The 27,354-nt window shown below is 39.7% G+C and overlaps 1 protein-coding gene across 1 annotated transcript; it reads left to right on the forward strand.

The window, feature by feature from the left end:
• The first annotated feature begins 5,968 nt into the window (after positions 1-5,968).
• On the forward strand, positions 5,969-27,114 carry LOC141907737 (ETS translocation variant 1-like). The gene is made up of 6 exons (XM_074797477.1): positions 5,969-6,048; positions 11,427-11,659; positions 15,825-15,893; positions 19,160-19,300; positions 26,075-26,274; positions 26,656-27,114. The coding sequence occupies exons 1-6, from the start codon at positions 5,969-5,971 to the stop codon at positions 27,112-27,114; spliced, it is 1,182 nt and encodes a 393-aa protein (XP_074653578.1).
• The last annotated feature ends 240 nt before the right edge of the window (positions 27,115-27,354 follow it).

Genomic DNA, 27,354 nt, shown 5'->3' on the forward strand with positions numbered 1-27,354 from the left:
TCGAAACTGAATGTGTGATTCATTTCGAAAACGCCACCCTAAAACACCCTAGAATATCGGAAAACGCTAAATTCAACTCTAAAACTGAAATGTATATGAAACAAAAAAAGACGATTTTCATAAAAACCTTTCATAAGGTGTGCTGATGAGATAATAACGGTGATTGTTATGTGTCGTTGTCAGTAACGATGATTGATATAGCCAAGCTTCCATATAGAGAACGCACAAAACAGAGATCCCGTTTTTAGTCCTTCGAGTTTATCTAGGTGGTGGGAAAATCGACACTGGGGCCGGCGCATTCGAATCTGTTTTTGCGCGCCGATTTAATGACGACCGAGCGCTGAGAAATATGGGCAATTGTCGCGCTTCAGTCGTGAATAACGCCGACAATCTGCGAGCAATAAATTCACAATAAAAACATATTTTTCTGACAAAAACTACATTTACATGAAATAATTTATACCCCGGGGTGCAATATAATATCGTGTCTATTCATTACTTGCGCCGGGTAATGTGTGCTTTTAACGCGGTAAATTTTCACACCAGGTATCGCCAACCCGGTAGTTTGCGCGCATTTTGAATCAATTTTAGAGAAAATTTGCCGACGAAATTACACGTGTGCGAAGGCAGTTAAAGCAATACGTCAAGTCATAGAAAGACAATAAAATGCCGACTACGACAAGTTAGTTCTATTGCCAGCAATTTGTTCTCAACCGTCGTCGTCGAATATTCGCAACGAAAGATTTTCATCTAATCTCCTCGGTATATGCGATATATGAAGGACACCAAATGATCGATTGTTAAGAAAATTATATACGAATTAAAAGAATGAAAATTGATATATAAAGGCCCTGCTCGGGTCGGCCTCTATGACACGACGGAACTTGAAGCAACTGGATTTCGAGCGGCTGACTGAGCGTCAGTCACCAGTCGCAGAAAGTTGAACAATATGGAGAGGGACAACAATCAAGCGTCCATGGTTCTACGAAGGCAAACCTTCCTGCCATCTTGTTATCATCTCTGTAATCGCTTTCCGGGTTGCTTTCCTAGCTATCACCGATATAGTTTTGTTTTCGTCGAAGAAATCTGTACGATGCTCATCAGGGAATTTCAGTTTGAGAATTCGGAATTCAGAAATTTCTCAGGCACCACAATATTTCATTTGCATATAGTGGGATATTAGCCAAACACTGTGCAGCACTGAGTGATACGGTTCCCATCTCTCCGTATATCCAGGAAGGTAACCCTCCCTGGTATTATTACATACGCATCGTCCGCTGAACGACAAGGCTGCGGCCAATTCTCGCTAATTAACGCACGCCTCTCATTTATATGCAAGCTCTATTAGTAACGTTTGGCATCTGTTTGACGGGTTCCGCGTAAGCAGCAGCTAGTCTGTGAAATCCCGAGGAATCCGCGTTAATTTAACGTAATTATCAATTGTTAATACCCATGGCTGATGAAAGCGTAATGGTATACAGCAACGAGACACTCACCCCTACGTCACAATGTGTGTGTACCTTAGCTTTTTGATTATAGCTGATTAGGGTCGTGAGTTTAAACTTTTTGTATGTATCAGTATCATATTCTTCATTTCCCCGTATAATTCCAGGGCAACTTGACATTTTAGGGGGCCCTTGGATTACGCCCTTGATTATGTAGGACCTAGATGAAAATAAAGTCTTGCAAAATAAGATTGAAACTTCATTTTATCTCCAGATGTTGTTAACGCGGCCTCTGTTTCTTTCATTTCCCTGCATTAAACGCTTCGTTTTGCCTCTGCATTTTAAAGAAATTGTATCCACTATTTCACATCAATTGTCTTGAACACCAACAAAGGGTGGATTTTCAATTTCACTTATTTTTCTAAGGTTGCGGTCATAAAGCTTTCCATCTGTTGAATTCCCATCTCGGTATAACGATTTTAGGAATATATGTAACATCGTTGCGCAGGTAGCTGCTATGAACACACGAAATAAGATCTCTGAAAAATATCTTCGCAAGTATCTCCCATTTTGAGATAAACCTATCACCTTAGAATACATATGAATATTCTGTATATCCATTGCGAAATTGTTAGTTTCAACATGGACTCTAAAACGAAGAGTCCATGGTAGTACCGAATTGCCAGTGGTAATGAAAAATTATGGCTTGCTGGATACGGATTTAAGAACAATTTTAAGCAAGCGTCATTAGTTAGTTATGCTCTGAAACCTGTATCATCCCAGTGTTTCATCCGATGGACCATTGACACGACTGCCCATTGTCAAGGGTGTAATTCGTCAACCACACCATATTGAAGCCCATCTTACCACAAAATTACTCGCTGGCGATTCCAACGCTGATAAAGCACACAATTCCATCAATTATCATCCCGAAGCGTTCACGCCTCAAAACTATACAAGACACGGCTTTCACTTGTTTTATTGGTAAATTGGTTTTGATATGGGCTGTTGGATACACTGAAAAGCGAAACAAATTGCAGAGACCTGATAGCAAAACCCGGTTGTCCTCGCTCATTTTTATTCGTTTGAGCTTCTTTTATATGTAAGCTTTAGGTGGAGTATTCCGAATTAATTCGCCATTAATCCAGTGTCTGTCGATGCTAATGAATATCAAACATACTTTGACAACGATGAATATTACATACGTTGACGGGATTAATTCTGGGATCTCCACCCGGCAACTTCATTCTGCGCGGTATTTCGTTTGCATTTTATTATATTTCGAAACGAAACACACGCTGTCGTCGTCGGCTGGCTGTATTATCTTATATTCATGGTGTTTTTGATGCGTATCGCGTGGCCCGATTCTTTGCGCGTGCGTTAGAACGTGGCGCATATTGCAAAGCGTACAGGGCGGCCACGTGTCGGGAAAAAGCCTTTTTCAAGTGATCGAATGAATTTGATACCGTCATTATTATCAATCACATTGCGTGCGTATTAAGACAAAACCTTAGAATCTCAGTCACTTTCGGCGTAGAAAATCCGATCTTTTTTCAAATATATATATATCAACACCCTCGTATAAGTAGGTTCAAAGGAGATATCTTTAACGGATGTTGATATTGATATTTTGTTTAAGGTACTTGATTAATGTAGACCATACAAAATACTATTTTCATTCAGTGATATATACTTCTGTATGAAATAAATTGATCATCATTTTTCATCAATTCATCCCTTTTTATTTGTTTTTTCTTTAATTTGCTCATGTTTGTGTCAAGGTGTTTGAATACCTTGGATATACAGCCAAACAACAGAGGGTCAAGTGCGGTGTTTTCCCTAGATATAACTTTCCTGTATTTCTATGAAAATGCATTCTCCTGAAATTCGATGACCAAATTGAAAAAAAAACTGTGCATTACTTGCCTAACAGTAATTTCTAGCAGACGCCTAAACCGCAATCAATGAAATTTGAATTGTGGTTAGTTTCATCATTAATAGCATTGATATCGATACCAGAACATTTTCGAACGCGGAGCAGGAGGGAGGTCGAGGTTCCCTAAACCCCCTAGATCCGCCCCTGTAATCGCCTCATTGTGATTTTTGTGGTTTCGATATTTCAACTGTAATATGAATGAATGATTTTTGCGGTAATATTACTAATCTTTCCAGACGATTACATTAACGACGTCAGTGATTTAATCCGCTTCGCGCCGGAACTGATACGCGGTCAACGACGGTCGCAACAGCAAGCGATCACAAGCGCTCAACCACCTGCCAGTACAGTAGATGTGCCATGCACCACGACCGCCGCAAGGCCGCATTGCGATGACCAACAACTCGGTGCTCAATCACAACATTCATCTTGGCGCCAACATGTTGGTAAATATTGTTTAAAAAACCCATAACCATTGGTGAAACGCTAGTCCATGTTGTGACGATGTCCCACACCAAACGTAAGATGAAGTCCGGAAAGCTTCTTTTAGTAAGCTAATCATTTATAGATTCATAATTCATATATCATCAAAACCCACCAGGAACTTAAGATATATCTTATCTCCAATTTTGAAACGAAAATTAAAAATTAAGCAACAAAAAATGTGTTAGTTTAAAAAAAATCGACCCCTATGAATCTACACAATGGATGCCCTCAAGTTTTGATTATCATTATCGAAGAGCTATTACTCCTGCAGATTGTGTTTATCACCGGACTCAGGCGTTATCTTGACCATGGGGTAAACATCTTTGGATGCTATGCTAAAAACTTGACCTAACCCATTCGCTTTTTCGTAAATTATTTGTTCGACGGAGAATTGATATATATTTAATTTGTCTACATTATTAAGGCCAATGTCACGGCAATAGGCAGTTGCCCCATCACAGAGGACACCAGTCACACAATCGACAACACTTCACTATAGATTGCCGTATAATGATGCGAGTCAATAGACCTCTGTCGATGGGATATCTGAATGACTATCCGCTGAATCAATTCCCCCACCACACGCTCTACGAACACTACTGTTGCGCAAATATGGCACCTGGCGCGCAAGAGGCGGAGCAAAAAAGGTAGGCCAACGAAACGTTGAAACTACAGCCTAAAAGTTGGCGATCGACTATGACAAATTTCGTATCAGCTAAATCAGAATTGCAACTAAGTCACATGCTCAATGGTGACGGATCTTCTAAATGTCTTATGACGCATCCCCGCAATTATCAGCCGACCGGTCATCGTGAAGGCCTATATCGTAGAAAGTCGTCGAATCACGGATGTCAAATATCAAATTCATAAATAATTCACGATAAAGCATACAAACTGGATACATATATCATGTTCATGTAATTAGTTCAATATTCAGAATTTTTACACGCAGGATAACCTTAGATATTAGAATAGGTGTATATCTCGTTACACAATTATTATTATTATTATTATAGTAGGAACCATCGGAGTTGGCCTTTTCTAGATTCCTTTTACTAATTGAAAGCGTGGTATAATTGCGTAGATGAGAAATGTGTAATCACGGTTATTAATTCGTACACCGCCACTTAACGTGATAAGAAAGAAATGATGCGACCTCTTTTTGAAGGTCTTTACACAAAGCGTATACGAAACTCACACCTTAAACAACCGTAAAAGTGATTATATATATACATATACGTGTGTATTTTTGATTCATCTTTTGTTTTGTAACTGTGCAACGCTATTAGATAGTATGAGTAAAAATCCCACGATAAATTGAATGAATCTTAAAAGTTTATTTAGAAATTAGAAATATATAGGGTGGTTGCTACCACCTATCTTCAGTCTAAAATGCCAAAAAGATTAGATCGAAGAAGGGCGGTAGCGAACACACGAAATATTTCTAATTTTTAAATAGACTTTTTAGATTCGTTCATGTATTGTGGAATTTTTACTCATCATCTTATCACGGATATTGTGATTCTCAGCTGATTCATTATTACATATGCTATATGTAGAAATCATTTATTTTAAAAATGCATATCTCCCTTTCGCCTCTCACGAATTTGTTATGTTTATAATATATCCAATATTACGAATGTTTGATATATATTCATTCGATGCATTATTACGTATTTTGGTAGACTATAGCCTGAAGTTTCCTCACAAGCGCTTTGACATCGAGATTTGTTATTCGCTATAATAGTCTCTTAGTTCACGTACAAATCTTCGGCGCGTTACTTCGTCCGATATAACGAACGACACTCTTGTAATATCGCCTGCATGCATCATTGAAGTTGCAGCCCTGCTCCGACGACGTTCCTATCAGCGCACTCAGATTTGTACGCCAGAGCACTGATTGGTCGCCGCGAGACAATCACTGCGCATCACTTGCCGAGTCGGTAATCGTGCGCGTGTTAGGGTATCTCGCTTTATCGGTTAGCGCGTGTTAGTTCGTACGCACAGTTTATACACCCGCACGCAATTGCAAAACTGGAATTTTTTTCTCTCTCTCTCTCGACCATCTATATAATATAAACTACGAGTCGAGTCGATAAATATGGTGTTAGGAAGCAGCAACGGCTCGTCCCAATACGCATCGGCGAACACGCGGGAACATACCATACCGACGTCCGCCAGGTACGTTCAACAATTTACTAAATCAAACATTTGTAACCTAGACAGCGAATGCTCGCGTGTGTCCCAGGAATAAATTGGTAAATTCCTGGCGACGTCGCGCAGCGTGTTACAGCCAGCGGATGTCCGGATGTCTTAGGGATAATAACGTATTCTTTATTTCAGGTAATTGAACGGCAATTATTATTTTTTTCGTCGTAATCAAAGCAAATAAACGAACTGGATTATCGCAGTTTACCGTTCTGATTTATCACCTGCAATGATAACCGTGTATCTGTATGACGGGATAATGAATTTGTAAATCGTAATTAGTCAATAAGTTGATCGATCTGTTGTTATCTTTTCGTCCTCTATAATACGAAATTTATCGTTTTATTCGTGGCTGCTAGGTATGATAAATCCCTTACTTTTGTGTAAATTCTATACTGATGATCGAAGGAAAGGTTTTTTCGACCGATAGACGTTGAATTTCTTGGTTCGGTTTCATAGACTTGTAACACCTTTAACCCCGGGGCTAACTCGAATTAAGTTAACCCCGGGTTAAAGGTAATACCAGTCTATAAAACCGGCCTTTGTGTCTAAGAAAAGTTACATTTTTGAGGTGATGTGCAAAAGCAGAAAACGCGCGAATCAAACTTTAAACGTGTATATACTTTTATTCGGCTGAGTTGACGTAAACATTATTGAAACTATTTCCCATCAAATATGGGTTTATAAGTCATTTCATTCTCGAAGATTGAAATGAATATGTGTGGTTGTGTTGAGTAGTAGAAGCATATATACAGCATATAATCGAAGGTACAAGTAATAATTTCTATTCTGCAAAAATGGAAACGTCAGGGCTCTACGTCAAAGAATAATATCCCGTCGTTCTGCTGATAAATGCCAATACGCTCCAATTTAAGAAATAAGTATGATTTCCTATTCCGAATCTTAGTTAATCGATGAGTCCGAATTGTCAACATGACCAATGAAGCGTAGCATGAAAAAGACCAATAAATTAACATTAATGATTATATGATATTTGATTTTGAATCCCGACTTCTAAAAAATGATTATATGAATATTTGACGGGGTTATTTTCGTTGGGACATCTTGTATTTTGTATTTTGCAACGAAAACAATATAATTCGTACGTCGGGGATAGTTTGATGTTAAGGTAATATATATTACCTCAATACCTAATCCTAATGTCGTTGACTATCAATCAGTAAAGTTGCTGTTTTGCTACCTTCCTAGTGTACAGATCTTCCACAGACACCACAATTTTATTACGCCTCCATTTACCTAACAGTCCGGTTATCAGTTTAACTTTTAACCACGGAAATCGATCTCGATCGCATGCAATTTGAAAAGTGAATATTGCGGACGCCTGCGGGTGCATTTTCAGGTGAATAATATAACGTCTTTTTCTTCAGTTTTTTTGAGAGCTAAGACGTTAAAAAGAAGGAACGGTATAGCAAAGCTAAATTTCACTATAATCTTTGTACATCATTGTCGGTTAAAATGTTTAATCACGTTACTCATAGACTCAATTTTTGGTCTATTCATTTTTCATTTATTCCATTTTTGTTCTCTGAAAATTTTACACTGAACAATATTCTTTCCATACTTTTAACAAGTCAATACCTCATATCGTAGTTGATAACGGTATTTAGCTTAATATATACATCTTCAAGAATATCAAATTTTCTTTCATACTTTCGCGGAAATGTCTCGACTAGTATCGAGGAGCGTATATCCGAGTTTCATATTAAGTAAACTAATAAAATCTGGTAAATTAGCGGGTTACAGCTTTTCTACCGCGTGTAATTAGAACGGGCACGACAATGGATAATGGATAGGATACACGGAGTTCGCATCAGTAGCTTTTTCATTTAGATTCTTGTATCTTTGATCCCCGGTTCTCGGCGCATCGTATCGACGAACCTAATCTTGCAAATGAGATTGCCATCTACCTCAGTCGAGCAAAGTAAGACCTCTCGTCGGCGAATAGGTTTTTAATTTAGCTGATGATTTTCTCTTTTTATCGCGGAGCAATCATGACTATACTATTTACTACACGCCCGTTACATTTCTTGTATACGGCGCCGAATCTCTTTTTCTCAAAAAGTATTTATATATATGTATAGATGTTTCGGAATGGGTTCTTATATGGCCGCAATCACACGAGCGTTTTCGGACCGTGCCAAATTTGGCCCGGAACAACTGTTCACACGGGTGCCAAACGGGCCCCGTTTGGTCCGGGCCAAACAAAAAACTTCGACCCGAGTCAAATTTTAGCACGGGTCAAATTATTGCGTTTGAGTTGCAACTGGTTCCGGAAGTGTCTCACTTCGGTTTGTTTAAGCAATGTTTAGTATCGAGTGAGTGACTTACGTGTGAGCGCGCTCTCTAATTAGGCTCGGGCCAAATTTGACTCGGGCCTGCTCCGTGTCAATTTGGTTCGGGCCAAATCCTATCCGTGTGTGATCGCGGCTTGAGGGGCTTTTTTTACTAAAATTTTCATAGCTCAAAAATCCCGTTGATGAAACACCGAGCTCGAGCGGAAAGATGTATATCATAAAATCCAACATTAGGAATGAGAAAGTGTCCAAATCTTTTCCATGAGCTAATTGCTTATTCGACGTTTCGACAATATCCTAATAGCATTTGACTACTATGATTTAGTCGAAACGTCGCATAAATCATTAGCTCGATTAAGTGTTCCAGACTTTTGTTCTGCAAGAATGGGATTTTATAATTTCGATCAATTATTTTCATTGCATAAACTCAATTCTATCAATGCGAAGAAAACTGATATTTCAAATGAATTGAAGAAATAGAAAGAATTTGAAACAACTTATAATCGGGTATATCGGGTTGATAATCTTGATTTACTGAATAGAATAGAAAATATTTTACTGATCGACAAAGAAATACAGTTGCTAAGAGCACAAAAACAAACAAAAATTAATTGAAATTCAAATGTGCGGTTTACATAAGTCGATAATCAATAAACAGTTAGCATACATAGACGCACATACAAAAAGAGAAATTTGAAAGCGGCTTTCATGAATTGGGTAAGTTGTATGCATGCAAAGTGTTCGTTAGTTGGGTTGAAATATGTGTGCACGCTCGGCCTGGTTCTGAAAAATGGTTTAGTGCGGATGGTGCAGGGTGTTTAATGACGTAATGGAATTCGTCTGCGACATCTTCATTGTCACAGCGACCACAAATTCTTACCTCCACGGGCGTTCGATTGAATCGTCAGAATAACTGAAAGTCAGCCCAATTCGCGGTGGATTCTAGTACGGGTTCTTCGTTAAGATTCTATTTGGAAAAATCCTTCCGGCAATTAGCTTATCAGCATGTGTCAAAAATCTAAAATTCTGGCAATCTTAAGAGACCGATTCATACACTTGAAATTAGTTGGCGGGGGGCTGGCGTAATTGGTGAAATACCGCACTTCGATGGGTTCGAGGATCATTAGCTCTGAAAAATAGTTTTATGGATAATTCGGGGCTTCTGCGCATCAAATTCAAAATACGATGTGCGGAGAAACAGCACTTTTTGCTTGAAATATTGTAAAGCTCTGTATATTGCAATGATAGTCATTACAGTAATTCATTTTTCATCTTACTCTATCTAAAGAGCAGGATTTTGCTTTATAGAATTCAGAATTCAGAATATAGAGTACATTGTTGAATGAGGGTTCGCAGAGAGAAGAGAAAGTTTCAGCTTTGCTAATGGTATTTAAAGTTATTAGGTTACATGTTAAAGTTTGTATCTACATAATAGCCTCTATTCGTATCAAAGGATAGCAGCCATGATACATAATCTGATTACATCTCGAATAGTTCTGGGAACGTTTACTTTGAAAGTTCTTAAACCCCTAACGTTTCGTTCATGGATTAACAAGTCGATGTTTACCAATAAAAAGACAAGTTCAGTTGTTCAGAAGCTAGAGTGCCCTCGCAACCAGTCGTTTAGAACACAATTTCATTCGGCAAATATTGGTGCGAATGATGTGAATAGAATTTTTAATGATATCAGCAGTAAATCGGAATTGATAAATTTGGGAGACTATGTTAAATCGGGGTTTGAATATTATGTTTAATTTTGATGTTTGAAATTGTTTACACTACGGTACTTCTTTCCTTATTTTTCTGCTGATTTTGATTATGATGAATAAACTGACTAATTTTAAGTTAAAAATAGCTTATGATCAGCATATAATTCAATGGGGATGGGTTTGTTAATTGAATGTAAATATGTAATAACGTCACGGAAATAATGTAAAACGATAATGGGGAAAGATGGATACTTTGGCTAAAACCAAGTAGGGATAATTCATTTAGTCAGTCTTCTAAATTCTTTTCACCCGAGTCATCACCGTCGTTCGTTCACGATTGTAACATTGTCTCCCGGTGTAATAGACTTGTTTCGAGGTAAAGTAAAACCATTATAGCCGGGCAATGATGGCGGGTAATTACTATACAGACCGGGTACGTGATCAAGGCAAATCACCGCGCTAATACCGTGATGACTTGACGTAGGAAATAAACAGCGTTTACGTGGGGACCAGGAGCGCACGACAGGCTGCAAATAGTTCAAACCCTAAAGTTCGATTCGGGTAGAAATATAGAAGTGGCCGTTAACACAGCTGTCGTGTATCCCTTATCAATTTTACAATTTAGATAATGAGAATATTCGTAGAGTAGCCGTATTAACTGGTTTTAGAATAAATATTAATATTAATAGTAATAGATATAGTAAATAAGAATTTATATGATAATAGTTCTACTCGTCTCGTTATTTTACATACTGCAATTCATCGTGATGATTACCTACCTGGTCCGACTGCCCTGAACTGGCGTACTTCGGAGAGAATTCATCAGTTCTGCGAGATTCAAGGCAATCGGAGTCTACCGTATCTTGATCTTTAATTTTTTTTCAAGCAGTTCGCTGCTCCGTAACAAGTATCTAATGATCATTCATTATTTGGATCACACTTTATTTGCTTTATACATACCGGTCTATGTCACGAATATCAAGACGGTCGATGCCCTATTAGACTTAGCCTTATAATCTATCTTTATTATACGGGCCGCAATTACAAGGAGTCTATTTGATCCGAGTGGACCAGGAAGTCAATTCTGGCATGTGCTAACATTCGAACGCAATAATTTGACCCGTGCTAAAATTTTGCACGGGACAGTTCCGACGTTTTTGGTCAGGCCAAAGGCAGGGCAGTTTGTGCCCAATCGTGCAGGGCAGCATAGAAAATGAGCAGAACTTTTTTTTGCCCATAATCTGTATATTGAGGTTTTCTTTTTGCCTTGGTTGAATTATCCTAGCGATTTTTCTAATCATCTTATAATTTCAATCGTGCATTTTAGATACAACCAACCAAACTGTGACCTAAGGGCAGGATACGCCACCACCGCCATAGATCACCATCGCAGCCCACCGTACAACCCCCCTCCGCCTAGAGTGCCGCCAATACCGTCACACTATAGCCCAGAAATGTTCAAACACGATTTCTGCTCCGGAGCAGAACAACCGTACGACGTTCCCATTCACATGGCACATTCTGTCAAACAGGAACCGCGTGATACCGGATACGAATCAAGTAAGTTCATCACTTTTTTTTCCTAGTAGAAAATTTTATCTCCAATTGAATCACCCCATTTACTATATTAAATTTCATTGTGTAAGTTAATGCATATGAAATGAAGTAGCAGTTATAAATTGGCGATGATCTGACGCGTATCATCAGTAATTAAAACCATTTGGGGGGGGGGGGGCATTTAGCTAGATTAAATGTTTCAACGATAACACATAAAACGACCCGGGTTTTTTTTCGGATGATATCTGCGTAGACGCACACGCGCGCGCGCTATACGTGAAATCTTATACGTTTTCCATTAGTCGAGTCATTTCACCGTAGCTTGTATCTACCCGTAACGGTACAGCTTCCCCGATAAAACCCATCTCACCAAAGTGGCTGACCTGTCAAACAGCGAAGATAGTCATCAACTGAGCGTTCGTCTCTCCGCGCCGCCGTCATCCACGCGCATCAGCGATTTACAAAAACGGTGTTGAATTTCTGCTAATGACAGCGACGAAAACGCGCATTAAAAAAGCAGTCTTTGAATCGGCCGATTTTCGTTTTTAGGTTATTCGCCAGCGTTTATACGTATATGGTAGATTCGTAAAGCGATTCGGCCATTTCGGAAAGCTGGACGTAGCACATTATTTTGGCGCGCGCGTTTCGCGGCGAAAATATCTTCCATCGATTTGACAAGGGATGACGCTCCCTCTCGCCACGTTTTAGGAATCATTTGTTGATTAATAACGCACTGAGATATACGAAGACGTAATTATGTTACACGACTCTCAGGTATCTTTATCGGTGGTCTTTATCTCGTTTACCAGTGTCAGACTGGTAGTAGAAAAAAATCATGGCCCCGGTAATAGATTGCCATTTGGCCTCTCGAGTTTTTCTCCAATTTGGCGAGTCGGATTCATTGTTCGCGTTACTTCGTATCGGTGGTAATGATCTTCGTCGTGCGACTTCAATTACGAGATTGAGTCGGACGAATGAAAAAACCAGTTCGTAGGATATTGTTTTACTGGTAAATGTATATGTGTATGTATATGTATATACATATTATGTAAATAAAGTAAAAAACCTATATTGGATATGAAAGAGTTAAATATGATAACAGACGTGTTTCGCTATGGGAAATGGCTTTACTATAGACTGTACATGATTTGACGTGAATATCAGGCGAATTTTTTGGTTTTAAATTGTAACGCGCTATGATCATCACCCGATCTCAAGGGATAAGACCCTGCAGCAGGCCGGGCCGCGGCGGGTCAATATTCGCCTTCTTAACGGATTTGAAAATAGAGGAATTTAGTAATAACGCACATATTGTATAGAATGGCCACATCTTTTAAAAGTGACCATCAACTTTATTTTTGGGCCCACTGCGCATCATGTCGGTAGTGAATAAACGACGGACCCAGACTCAAATCGCCCACTGTCGTCCGAAATCCTGACCAGGACGCAATTTTGGCTTAGGGGCTGTCCATAAAAGACATCCACGCTGTAGGGGGAGGGGTTTTTAGATTTTTTGGACTTTTGTGGACAAGGCGAGGGGGTCCTCTGATATGGATGTCCATCTTGAAAGGGGATCACTAGTTTAGGGACATCTTTTGTGTAATAAAAGTATAAGTAAAATCATGCAATCCTCCAATGACAAGTTACCAGAATATTACAAGTTATAATTATAATACAAGGTTAAGGGAATAAATGTAAATACATTGATAATATTTAAGACTGCATCAACTCTTTATCAAGTGTGAAACTTAAGGTCCACTGTCCGCCGGACAAGGAGGGAGGGGGTGGTCAAGCTGATATGGATTTTATGTGGACATAGGGGAGGGGGTTAGGTTTTCCATATTTTGTGTGGACGTTTTTTATGGACAGCCCGTAACATGGTTCCACTGTATGCAATTTCGAAGATCTGAATGAAACTGATCCAGATTAATGCAGGCGTCATTGAAATTCCTGTCTGATTCCTGAATTTGATTATTTCTACCACAACTTGACATCGTATGCCTTTCGTACGAATTATCCACCGGATCGAATGAGACCCGGATTCCTCACGGTTATCCCCTTATCCAGAGTTATTGAAATTGATGTCGTTTTGTTGTAGTTAAAACACTAAAACGCAGTCTTTATCGTGCGCATAGGTAAGGGCTCTTAGTAGGCCTATTAGAATGATAAGATTATAAATTCTGATTATAAGGCTAGCGACAGGGGTTACGACAGGGGTGGATTGTTTTATACAAATTTGACACTCGTCCTCTTGGAATTTCATCTCTTAGGGTAAATTTCTTCAAAAATATATACGAACTGATGGTGCCCCACACTAGTAGCTCTTGATATGGCTGATTTATCCTAGAAAGGACTTTTCTCTTCTTCGGGGCCATGGCCTTCGAATTCCCATACATCCGCCCCTGTACGGGTCCGTCTTCCAGTCACCGCGTATCGGGGTTAGCACAAAATGCTTATTCGACATAGTTAGAAAGCTAGTTAATGTCGAGCCTTTTCTACGTATATCGGATAATGCATTTGTGAAAAAATCCGGTAGTGAACCTAAACCAAGGTCCACTTAACTGATTGAGCAATAACCCACTGTGAAATACGGAAATATTCTTTCCAGTTTTGACACTACGTAACCTTTGCTGTTTTTTTGTTCTGTATAAATATCTGCGTTGGCTTTTCTCAAAATGCATTGACTTGTAGTGTCATTGAGATTTACTGGCAACTGAGCCGTTTATTCAAGTGATAATCTGTCTTTGTTCGTAATCAACTAGAACAAACACTGACTCGTTTGAGTGTTGGCTGGCGACATTGGTGGCTAAAAGGCAAACCACTTGAAGAAACGCCGACTGACACCAACGAAAGATGGATCGTTTATACGAATCCGATCACGCCTTAACAATTCGATGCCGACGACACCTTGAAGTTTCAAACTGCAATTAGGTAAACTTCGAAGGTGCGAGAATGACATCGAGACTTAGAATAATCCTACGAATGGAAATAAATGATGACATTGGCAACAACAATAAATAAGTGCGGTGGATTATGTCCTCGGCGACTTGTACCCTTTACAAATGTTCTTTTTCGAGTTGTTTTGTCGAAGGCTCAGCTCAGGGGAGCTTACCGTACCGCCGCGCGAAGAAGTAACACAATAGGCAAAAAATTAATACGAACTACACTACATAACGGTCATAATGCCGTAAAAACCTGGAATCCTGGCTGAACATCCGTTCTCGAGTCAACTCGACGACAGTAAGCCGTCAAAATCCGCCTAGATGATATACAATGTTTAATACATTCTGGGCGCTGTGTAATCGCCTAGAAATAGTCTATTTCGTAGAGCTGTATTTATTCACCGAGGATCAGGGGTGAAGTCACAAAATATGGCCGAAAGAGGCTTATCGCGGCACACTTTATTATTATTTCTTATGGGCCGGCGAACAGATAAGAAAATATTAATGCTTAAAACCGGGCTCACAATCATTAGCGCAAGAGAGAATAAATTTATACGCATTTCATCATCTCTGACCAAGTATCTTTGTGGAGTCGCCTAGGAAACGCAACGTAGCCGTTCGGGGCAAAATATACGACAATTTTGCTGCATAAAACCGGCGAAATGTCGGAATAAATTACACATTGATGACGCGACGTGTGATTAATAGTTTTATTCCTAGCGGTAGCGTTACGGCTGCAATATTCGTTATATTTCAGACAATTTCAAAGCGCTGTAACGATCAAAAATGAGGTTTCGAGGATTCTATATTTTGGGGGTTTTGCGAGCTTCAACGCACGCGTTCTGCAAGGCTGGCACGGACCTGGAAAACCTGGAAAACTCAGGGAATCTATTAGAATCTGAAAAAAACAAAATCATGGAAAACTCGACATTTGACAAATTTCACCAAAAAACCTGGAAAATTTAAGGAATCTAGAAAAGTCTAGAGAAAAGAAATCACAGAAAACTCAGGGAACTTGACAAATTTTACCAAAAACCTGGAAAACACAGGGAATCTGGAAATTTTATTGACCCCGCATTTCTTTATCAGTACATGATTCAGTGAAAAGATGCATTGATAGTGTGTAATATTCATATGTATAAATTTCTCGGAAAGTGGCCGCCCTGTTAGCTTACACAAACGACACGATTTAAATGAATAAGTTTTTTTTTTGTTTTGTTTTTAAGGTACGTCCAACTCGTGTGTCAGTTATCCACGCAACACCTATTCCTCGTTACATGGCAGTCCCACCGAAGGTAAAAAAGTTCTTTCTACGCTAGCACTAGCTCAAATCGGAAGAAAACCCCGGGTCCCGCATTTTCAAATATTAACGTTATGATTAATGCATATCTTCACTACAAATGTAAAATATAAAATACCGTCACATCAGCGTTACTGTATTGAAACAAGAAAACTAACTTGAAAGATGCAGATATATTGCTTAATGTTGTCGACAATCAATAATACACAAATTATACATGTGGAATATCAAGGATCAATAACGCTACGTATTCTGGAATTTAATATATCGATGATTGAATTGGATTGACCGGCAACCAAACTTGGCCTGACATATTGATGACGTAGGGCACATCTTCTAGAAAATAATTATGAACATTTATCTAAAATAAAATGAGAGTTATGAAACATGTCTACTTACAAAAATTGCCAAAATTCACAATTGTAATTGTTATTTTGAAACGCAAATATTGATGACGTAGTGCACATCGACTCACCTCATATAACGCATACTAAGGTATCAATGTATATAAACAGCATTGTAACGGTGTTTACGGCGTCAAAAATATGTTGGTGTTTTTCTACACAAAATGCAGTACAAGAAAAGGAGAACAGGCACCCCCAAGGGGCGTATACTTGTAACAAAAAGCTCCAAGCCCTAGTGTTAAGAGTCAATTACGATTGTTCAATTTAGACGAGGTCGTTATTTGTTCGACGGTCAATTGAAACGCTTGACGCGATTATCTCGCGGAGATCTCCTTCGCGGATATGGTGGACGTGACTATATGCCGTACCCAGATATTCCCGCTGCATTTCACTCGCTACGCACAAACCTCTTTGCTGCCCATTACACCGAACCTTTTTCTTCGAGAGAAAAGATTTGTTTTCGTCGTAGAAAGCCAACGCTTAGCTACCACCGTTACACAAAATATCAGTAGTATTCAAATAAAAATCCACAGTAGATTGTAGAAGCAGTTTATTTCCTAACAGTTTCTAAACTGTTAGGAAATAAACTCCTTCTACAATTTACTGTGGGTTTTTATTTGTTAACTGTACTGAGATTGATATCAGTTCATTACAGTCATCAGTAGTATTACCCCAATACCGACGTTCATAGAAACCTAGCGTATCAGTTCAACAAAACAGCCATTTGTACTCGCGACCCCGCCGATAGCTTTCTATGACGCATGGAGTAACGGGAAAAGAATTCGGAATATTATCTAATTAACTAAAGAGAGTGTGATAGTTATCCGATTTCTAGTTATAATCCATCCTTTCTCCAGTATATACCAGAGGACAAAAATGTCGTTAATATAGAAACTGAACGCCTCCCCGGTGAACACAAAACACAATCAACTCGAGTGCTTTTTCAGTTTTATTAAAGATAATGAGCTTCTCACGTTCGCGCATACGAAATGAAGGTTGCAACAGCGTTATTTGATCTGTTTTGACCATGATTATTTCTTATTTTAAGTTGTACAAATATATATATATATATATATATATATATATATATATATATATATATATATATATATATATATATATATATATATATATATATATATATATATATATATATACTGGTCCCTGGTGGCGGCTGCATACGTCTTGGTCGACTAGCTTCTTTTCTGGCCTACCTCCCAATAAGTGGAGAAAAGAATTCTCGAACCTAAGTTACGTTCAGTGGCTAGAGTATGGGACAATAATTGTCCCATATAGGTTTTGTTAGAAAAGTTTTGTTAGGTTATAGTCCCCGCATTGAATTGAAATGTATAAATATATGTGGACGCTACCTTGAATCGGTAAGTAATTGCGATAACGATGCAATCATAATTTGAGACGATACTTTTCATGTCAATTCATCATGTCTGTGATTGTGTAGGTAAATTCAGGGTTACGAATCGTCAGATTTCAATGTTAACATGCACCGGATGAAATATTCATTCTTGCTTCGTTTAATTGATTGACGTCCACTGCCTCCCGAAAACAATTACTTAAATGCTTTTTCACCTTGATTGAAATTCCTAAAGGAAGCAGATCTTTTTTAAACCGTTTGAATATAATGAACAATGTTACGATCCCGCCGATGTCGCTCTCGACTCTCACGAGAACGGAGATAGGAATAGGAACAAATCCCGTGATAACAGAACAAGTAATTATACACGACTTATGTAAGTCGAAAAGTCGACTTTTTAAACTGGAACTAAAATGTTGTTGGCCGCATTGCTCTTCCGTAGATAAATGAATCGTAGGAAACTGTTGGTTTAAGTAACTCTATAATTTAACAAAAGAAGCAACCCACTATTATGAAGAAAACAAGTTGTGATTTCACATACTGCATATTTACCATCACCTCCGCCCCCGCCCAATGTAACTGATCACTTTTTATGCTCTAGCTTCTACAGGCATCACATCTTAACCGAAATAGTAGATCAACAATAAATGAAGTACTTTGTTTATTGTGGGATTTTACTATTATTATCGTTTTATCACGGATATTGTGAGCTACAACCGACTAAAAAAAGTAACCATGTCGATACCTTTGTTTTAATTTTAACATATTGCCCTTGTATAATCATTCAGTTTTGAAAATGGCTCGTAGGTTTTTACCTCAATTGTCATAGAAAACTTGTCTTCAACAGTGTAAATTCTAGTAATTTCTCAGTTCCAGTAAACGCGTCACATGCACGAAGTTTTGTCTGGCTCGCGCGCTGTGATAGGATTTTCTCTCATTTTGCTAATCAAATAATCAATTACCCTGGATTATTTCAGGCTATTATCTTGACTTTACTCGAGTGGCGACGAACTTCATTGAACGATCGGTGGTTCTAGAAAGGGATTTTGCATAAAATTGTGCGGCATGATACGGGCTATTGTATTCGCCTCGTTTGCTGTCTTTTCACATCATGCTAATGCGGCCGGGCCAGTGGCACGCGTGTACCGAATCCATCATGGATTTGTCGTTCTATTCACGGACTAGAACTGATCTTTTGTGTTCGTTTTGAAAGTTCATTTGGAAAACGCCGCAGATTTTAAGGGTTTTTCTTTGTTTTACGCCCGTTTCAGTTCTGAAATGTTTTCTACTGATGGCTCTTGTTTCAGTGAAATAAATGTAGAAACAATTTCCCTCAACAATTTCCCTAAACGCCTATCTTTCTTTTTATGCGTCCTTTTTATATAGCGAATGACTTATTGTTTTCGTTTTTGTATTCGGACTCCCTTTATCGTTACAACACGGATATAATGTCTAATAAATAGTGATCGTCATTTTCTTCTTCAGGTTTTCAATATCCGACGGATTGCTCGATGAAACTGTACGGCCACAGTCCACACGTTAACCACCCGCCTATACCAGAAAAGTTTCGTGATAACGACAAAATCGACAAATACACATCGAAGGATTCTTACCGGGAATTCGATCGTAAGTACATTAGACAAATTTCATTGAAAATATTGTTTCGGGCCAATGGTCAATGGAAGAGCCGCTGGAAGTTTGCTGCGTTTTACTGCTCAATAATGATTTTCTCTCCAAAAATGACCTGGGCCAATGACGCGCTGTTAAGGTTTGCGCACCCTCTAACTGGAACTGTAACTGGTTGGTACATCGTTCTATCTTACCATAGTCGTTTACGATGTTCTTTATCAAATTTATCTAGATTCATATGAGGTAGGAACTGTACTAACAGCGAGAAACCTACCGGTTGTATGTAAATTACCAATGATTAGACGAATTATGAGCTTACCGCGATGTAATCTAAATGAGTTATTATCATATTCAGTAAAACAACTTCGTAGAAATGTAAGAAATCGCCCTAGAACGACGTCTGTTGTTCGAATTTGTTTCGATAATCTTGCGAACTATTACTGTTGCATCGTAATCGTTATGTATAGCGCTGTCTTTCTTGTTTCAGTGTTGTCAACGGTTTTCAGTATACAGATTACTTGCCTCTGTTATGATAAATAGGTCTATGTCGTATGGTATTTACGTACGGCAGATGAATCGGTTTAATCTGATTTTCAAATATTCCTTTACACGCGCGTCGTACGGGATGAATTCTCGGGTGATTAGGGAAAACGTTCTTTCATAAACGAGAGACAATGAAAATAATATGAAAATCAAGCAATTCGCGAGCATCAGGCGCCATTGTTGTCGTCGTGTCTTTAAAATAAAATCCCCCTGATGAACGTTCAGCATATGCCGATGCACAATGGAAGCCGTAATAACGGTCATTGTGGCCGTGTGTGAGACGCAATTTATTAACGAAGATCATTCAGTCATCGGCGTAAGACTGCAATAATAGGATTAATGATAATGCTCAATAAAGGAAGATCAAAAAGAAAAGTGTCATCAGAAGCGGGCATCGCTCTCCTGGTCTACGTGAAGAATTACACGACATGACAGGTGCGCGTTTTAATTGGCACATAAACCAGGATTTATACGTGGTAACATTTCCAGTTCATATGCAGTTATCATTCGTACCGACGCTTCACCGAATTCACTACAGGCCTGCGCCGTGTGTGTATGTCTGGTCTGTGTGCGTAAACTGTAAGATAATTTTTCAGTTCAGTTGAAAACCAAATCCTTGCGATGACAGAGTCACTTTTCAACGTTCGTTTATCTCTGGTTCGCCTACACAATGTTAGAAGAATACACATTGAGCCCATCATGACGCGGAATGTGGTCTTCAGCGGTTGGTAGATGCGAGGGCGGACCCAGGATTTTTGGAAGGGGGGACCATTCATAATTCTTTGTAAATTGAAGAAAAAAGTTTTGAGGGCACCTCAAAAAATTAAGGGGAGCACTAGCCCCGTGGTTCTCCCCGGATCTGCCCTCGAGTTACACTGATAGAACAAATAGAATATTCCAAGCTTCACGACTGATGACTATAGAGAATGATGCCTTTTCTATATAGTATGATCTCACGGCCTATTGGATATTTTATCTTTCAACTAGATAACAAGCTCCTGGGCTAGTTGCTCGAATTCAAACAAAATTTCGAGCGACTGGCGCTCGGAGAAAAATTGACACGATACATTTCGCTGCTGGAGATTCCGTTCAAGCGTTGTTGTTAATGTATCGAGGAAATGGTGTATCAATCATATTCACTGCAGTTCGTTACGTTTTATCACCCGAGTTTTATTGATATTGATATGTCACGATTTTCCAGCCGAACTTTGTAATAACTATTTTCATTCATCTTAACCACGTCGTTTTCCAGTCGGTGGGCTTTTCTAAACGTTAGTGTCCTATTAAACATCTCAACTGTCGTAGTACGTGATTCTCCGACGACATCGGGCAGGTTCGCTTTATATTTGAAAAAAGCCCTGCGTCGCGGTAGGAGAAGTTACGATGAAATAAATGCTAAAATTGGGATCCACGTTTCGTAACATCGGACATTTTGAAGTTTCTTCTGTAGGGAATTCAGTTCAGCCTCCGTCGCCATTCGTGTCTGGAGAATTGTCTGACTTACCGCGCTTATTAATTAGCGAATCTTTTGTCGCGGAGAGATCGGCATGTTGTATGTTGTTTAATACCGTACGCTGGGGATTTAATTAGTGTCCTGATAAAATAGTTTGTCCGCGGTGTATGTGGCAAAAAACGATCGTTAATTAGGCCAGAAAAATGTACGCAGTCTACGTGCGAATGTTGGGAAGCAGATCGTCAACAAGCTGGGCTGGCACGATGAGCTTATAGATATGGGTTTGAATCAATGAAAGAAGAATGTTCATATTCAGGGGCGTTTCCAGGGGGGGGGGGGGCTCCGTTGGTTCTGGAATACCGTCGAGCTTTGTCTGAGCCCCTTGGAGATGCCGCAAAATCCAGGGATTTGACGTAAAGGTGCCCGCGTTTGGCATGATTTGGCGTAGTAGGTACCACAGGTTTGATGTTAAGTGCCCCATTTTGCCGTGATTTGACATAAAAAGTGCCCTCCCCCGTAATAGTGAGTGCCGTTATACAACTCGGAACCCCCTCGAGCTAGGGCCCTAGATTCGCCCCTGTAATTCCCGATTGCCATGATGTGGCGGATAGCTTTCATGGATAGCATGGATAGCTTTCCGCTGCGGTATTGTCGAATGAGCATGTGCGTATATATTATAGCATCGCGATGTCTTCTGCCGGTGGATCAATTACGCAACTTCGTGTGTTCGGGGCCGAGATGGAATTTCATCGCGTAAATCTCTTACGAGTGTTACCGACGATCTACCCAGATCACGATGAGATAGCAATGAATCGAAACCCTAAGCCCCGACCATCCATCATACCGCATTAGACCAGTCGCCGTTAAGCTCACCGGCGACAAATTAGCCCTGGCGAAATCATTAACAAACACACAGCGATCAGGAACGCGCTATTTGCCCCGTACTACAACCGAAGAAAGACGATATATGGCACTATATCCAGCCAATTAAACCAGCCGATCAGTAAAACAATCAGAACAGTTTTAAGTGTGGCTCTTTTCTGACATTTGATAAAGATTGATGGCCACAGTAGTTGTGGACAGTTCACTTCATGCGTAATACACGGGTAAAACACATCGAATAGAAAAATACTCGAAGATTAAGATCTTCTGCATTATTTACCTCGTTGTTTGTTGATTCCACATTTCCGTTTCGGTAATGCTAATGATTCAGTTTCTGAATTTATTTTCGGCCATTCTTCAACTTTCCCTTTTCCTCTTCGCTATGTCCTGATTTAATGAGATATTTGTATTAAGCATTTGCTTTGTTTCTCCGTGTGTATACGATATAATATCATTTTCTGCCTCGGTGAGGTTAAGCGGAGGGATGGCAATTTCTATACAAATCTCTTTTCATTTTTCATTCAATACATTTCACAGCAGATTGGGAGTCACTGACTTCTATACCACTTAAAAAAAGGTTGAATTAAATCTGAACACTTGGCTTCGGTAATATCATCATTTTCCAATCCAGTTCATGTCAAGAAAATTATCTCTATGGCCTTCTCGGAGCTAGATTCATTTCATTCTTTGTTTCACGCCATGCGTATGATCGATTCCATGGCTCCATAGCGGGAGCAGACACTCGCCGTATGGTGCCACCAACACCCCCGGGAAAAATAAATGCCACCCTGTCAAACGGAGTAAAAGCACTGTGTAACAACGAAAAGAACTAATTTAAATCCGTGTATTACGCTAATTGTATCCTTAATGCCAGCCATAAGCTCAGATAGCACCGTGATTAGGCTTCGCCTTACCTATCCGCGTTCTTTGCCGCCGCAACCTCGGCAACGGATAACAAACTAAAGCACCGCTGCAGAAATACCGACCGAGACAGAAAGTCATCGAGAATAGATCAATTCACGACCAGAATTAACTAGCATATGGAACGCTTAAATGCCAAGTAACGACAGTTGTCGACGGGATTTTCGTGAACTATTTCGGCTAATAATAGGCTCAGTCGCCGAGTTCACATTTATGGAACTTTCTGTTTTTCTTTGAAAAAGTAATTCGACATTGAGAATTATACTAAAACACGGCCGCCTGCAGGCGGGAGCAAAACACTCGTTCGCAGTTCAGTTGTTTGAATCTCCTAGCGGCGACTGCCTCGTTTAACAAACATAAAAAACCTCGCGAACAATGAAAACAATTTTCACGCCGCATTTACATGTAAATTCTTACGAAGCTCGTTTCCCGAACAATATTGTGCGGTGAATTTCATCAAATGTTATTCTATTCGAAATACTGGTATTCAGGCGATTTCTGACGAACGCGCGCGGCTATAAGTTTTTGTTCTTTTTGCTGCTGGGTTAAATCTACAAATTCTTGTTCACGGGAACGATTGTCATACGAAGTATACGTCACTTCTGATGTACCGTACTGAATAATGGCACGCATTTAGAAAACAAATCGGCTATTTCAGTCGAGTCTAGGGCCTTGTTTTGTCAGAATATGTTTTCCTGGGTTTTTTGTATATGTAATTATGTAAAAATAGGAATTATTTAGTTTTTTCCACATGTTTACCACAAAACGGAAATTGCGTAGCGAGAAATAAAAACTGAATTTGAAATTAGAGGAAACAAAAGAAAACGCCCGATTGGGCTGAATGACGTACGTCTTATGCGTCACGTGTGGTCACTGGTGTATTTGCCGGAATTAACGCTCAATCTCGAACTGTGTAAAACCCGAAGCTGAAACGACACACTGAAAATGTAACCGGACTAATCTTCTTAAACCTCGCCGCAGTTTCGCATACTACCGGGCTCCAGAACTGCTGTACCGAAAACCGGGGGGAATCATATTTAAAACAATATACGCTCGATATTATGAGCTATAATTGATACGATAGGGATTCTAGATTAGTAAAACAACGTTTTTAAGCCGATTTCCAGTGAATGATGACACCGCAAAACGGACCTGCTCTCTGTGTATTCGATATTTCATGAGTCTCCCGAGTTATCCTTGCAGCATTCGAGCTATGACTCGCGCCATGCACCTGTGTTGGGGACTCGGGGATTATATGCATTGGTCATGTACACGATCTGAGCCGTGTGCCGCTCGTCGCCGAACCTGCAGGCACGGTCTCATTGAACTCGGTCTTCTCTTAGCTTCAATTAGTAGCCACTTTAATTAAAGCCGCTTGAAAGCATCGAGAAATGACGTGTTGTCATGCTGCAACTCGGGAGCCAGTCGTAATTACAATAATTACGATGTTTCCAGCATTGCCCGCATCACTGTTTGCAAATTAGACTCTCAATGAATAACATAGCCCGTGGCCGTTGACAGTGTACGGTTAGTGAATCGAGCTGGAAACACGATGTCCAACCATCTGGAAATTGTCAACGATCATCATGCGCATTCTTTGTTTTTACACGTGTGTATATTTAGTCTTCGCAATGTCCTCTCCGACCGCCTCTCGTAACAGGCTGTTGCCTGTAAAAGATCTTGAAATTATCATTTACCATTATTGATTACCGAGGTTTGTACTTATTTCAATAGGTTTACGGCGTGGTCCTTGTTGTTGCAATAGTTTCCGCTCATTTTTTAAAGAGTAATTGCCGAATAATTATAGGGTTTTCTGCTGCACCCTCCCTCTCGAATCCACATCTCAGCGAAGTGCCACAGTACGTTTCTAATGGGTATTCTATGTCAGCTTCGAGATAAGTGATTGCCACCTAATCGTTGTAAATCGTCGCCAGATAATCAAATCACCAACAACAAGATTATCCTTGATTGTCTGTTACATTAACGAATAAACCTTGTTAACTGGGACCGCTAAGTAAACTGTGTCTCGCAGCCACAATATCTCAAACAAAAAATACGGATACGGATCATTTGTGTTGGATTACATGCGCCATTACATGTCGGTCGGCTGACCGTGGACTCTAAAACGAGGTCAATAGAAGGTAGACACAACTGCTACTGCAACTGGGCGTCGTATAGATAATTGGAAAATAAATTCCCGACGATCTGTCGTATGGCTTTCTTAAATAATTGACGCATAAACTAGTTTTATACGTCCGCGCTTTTAACCATAGACTCTAAAACGAATTTTAGAGTCTATGCTCTAATTAAGTAGATTCTTTAAATGTTGCTCGGCAGTCGAATGATAGATATTGAAAAGTTATGTAGATAGGACGGAACTTGCAACTGGGCGTCGTATAGATAATATAGATAATGCGGTGTGGGGGACACTATCCGTATACTGAACATGAGCTAGATAATTCGAAAATGAATTCCCGATGAAAAATGAGAAATACCCGTTTCGATCGATATTGATGTTATTCAATTCGTTATACGTGCCATAACGCGCTATAGAATCTGCCGAACGCCGAAACGTTCGCGGTATTTACACCAGATTTTACTGATTATCGCCACGGGACCGCGAGCGGTGAAACAAAAAATTGATACGCGTTTGCCTTCAGCAACCAGTAACAAAGAAGCTGGTTGACGCCTAAGATGCGTCCATGATTTATGACATTGCATCATTGTCCGGGGTTAGTGAATCGCGGAATTATTAGATTACTTTGTACCACCTCTATTCATCGTTCCGCGAGACGATTTTCACTTAAGCTCTCACGCGCAACAAAAGACTGACGAGCTTCGGATCGGGATTGAATTAACTCTGATAATGGCGTTAATTTCTCCTCTGTTGCTCGTCGACTGCAATACGATGGCGCAAAACATGTTCACCACTGAACACTGCACCTAAATTGTCTTACCTTTTATTTCTATAGTTGATACGAAAAATGGCGATTTCTGCAAAGATAATTACATCGAAAGGCAATACAGAGAGGGTTCTCATCCGTCCTACCAGAGACGAGGATCACTACAGCTATGGCAGTTTCTAGTAGCCTTACTCGACGACCCGACAAACTCCAACTTCATAGCATGGACAGGACGAGGACTTGAGTTCAAACTCATAGAACCTGAAGAGGTAATATACCATTTTTTCGTTCGATGTCGTACGATTAGGGGAACGTTTAGCGAAGATGTTGGTGGGGTTACGCACGGCTCGTAAAAAGTGCAAGTTTACACATTTTTATTTGGGTTTTTTTTAATAAAAATAATAATGACGATAATAATCAGACAAATTTATAAAGCACCTGTTTCAACAAAAATATGAGGTTAGTGAAAACTGCGTCTACAGTCCATACGCTTTACAGAAAAGTAGATGTTTCAGAATGCGTTTATATCTGTTCAGTGAAAATCTTCACGGAATTATCAGATTATGTATCCACCTAATGGATAAGTTACATACTACAGATATGCATCTTGTTTGTTGAATCAATTCTTTATGGGCTTTTGCTTTTTCCAGGTGGCACGACGATGGGGTATCCAAAAGAATCGGCCGGCGATGAACTACGATAAACTCAGCCGTTCATTGAGGTATTACTACGAGAAGGGCATCATGCAGAAAGTGGCCGGTGAACGTTACGTGTATAAGTTCGTCTGTGATCCAGAGGCGCTGTTTAATATGGCTTTTCCAGATAACCACCGACCCGTTCTCAAAATGGAACTACCGCGCGAAGAATGCGTCCCTCGCGAAACGCCCGTTATGTTCGAAGACTGTCACGTGACCGTACCCCAAACTATTCCGAATCCGATTTGTCCGACTAGCACCGGCGCCCGTCACCATCCCCTCGAATACGCCAATCAGAGCCAGTCGACGCAACACCCGGGCAGTCAGCATCATTTCAACCCATACGTCCAGCATCATAGTGTTCCGCAGCACATGTACCATGCAGGCCAATATATGGAAAGCTGTGTTTATTAATAAGAAAAATAATATAACGAAAAGTACCCCTCGTTAAAAAAGATCATCGCCTTATAATTCGCAATTCTTAAAGAGGCGTCAATTTGTCAGTAAAACACGACGGTTGATTTTGTGTACTTACAAAAATGATCTAAATCCAGGTCTTTATCAAGCGCACATATTGGACATTTGTTATTAGAATATACCTGTCGTAGCTGTCTGTACCAGGCCCGTATGCCAAATATGCCAGAAGTTGTTGTG

Source organism: Tubulanus polymorphus, chromosome 6 (assembly GCF_964204645.1).
Source record: "Tubulanus polymorphus chromosome 6, tnTubPoly1.2, whole genome shotgun sequence".
In the NCBI taxonomy this organism is placed as follows: domain Eukaryota; kingdom Metazoa; phylum Nemertea; class Palaeonemertea; order Tubulaniformes; family Tubulanidae; genus Tubulanus; species Tubulanus polymorphus.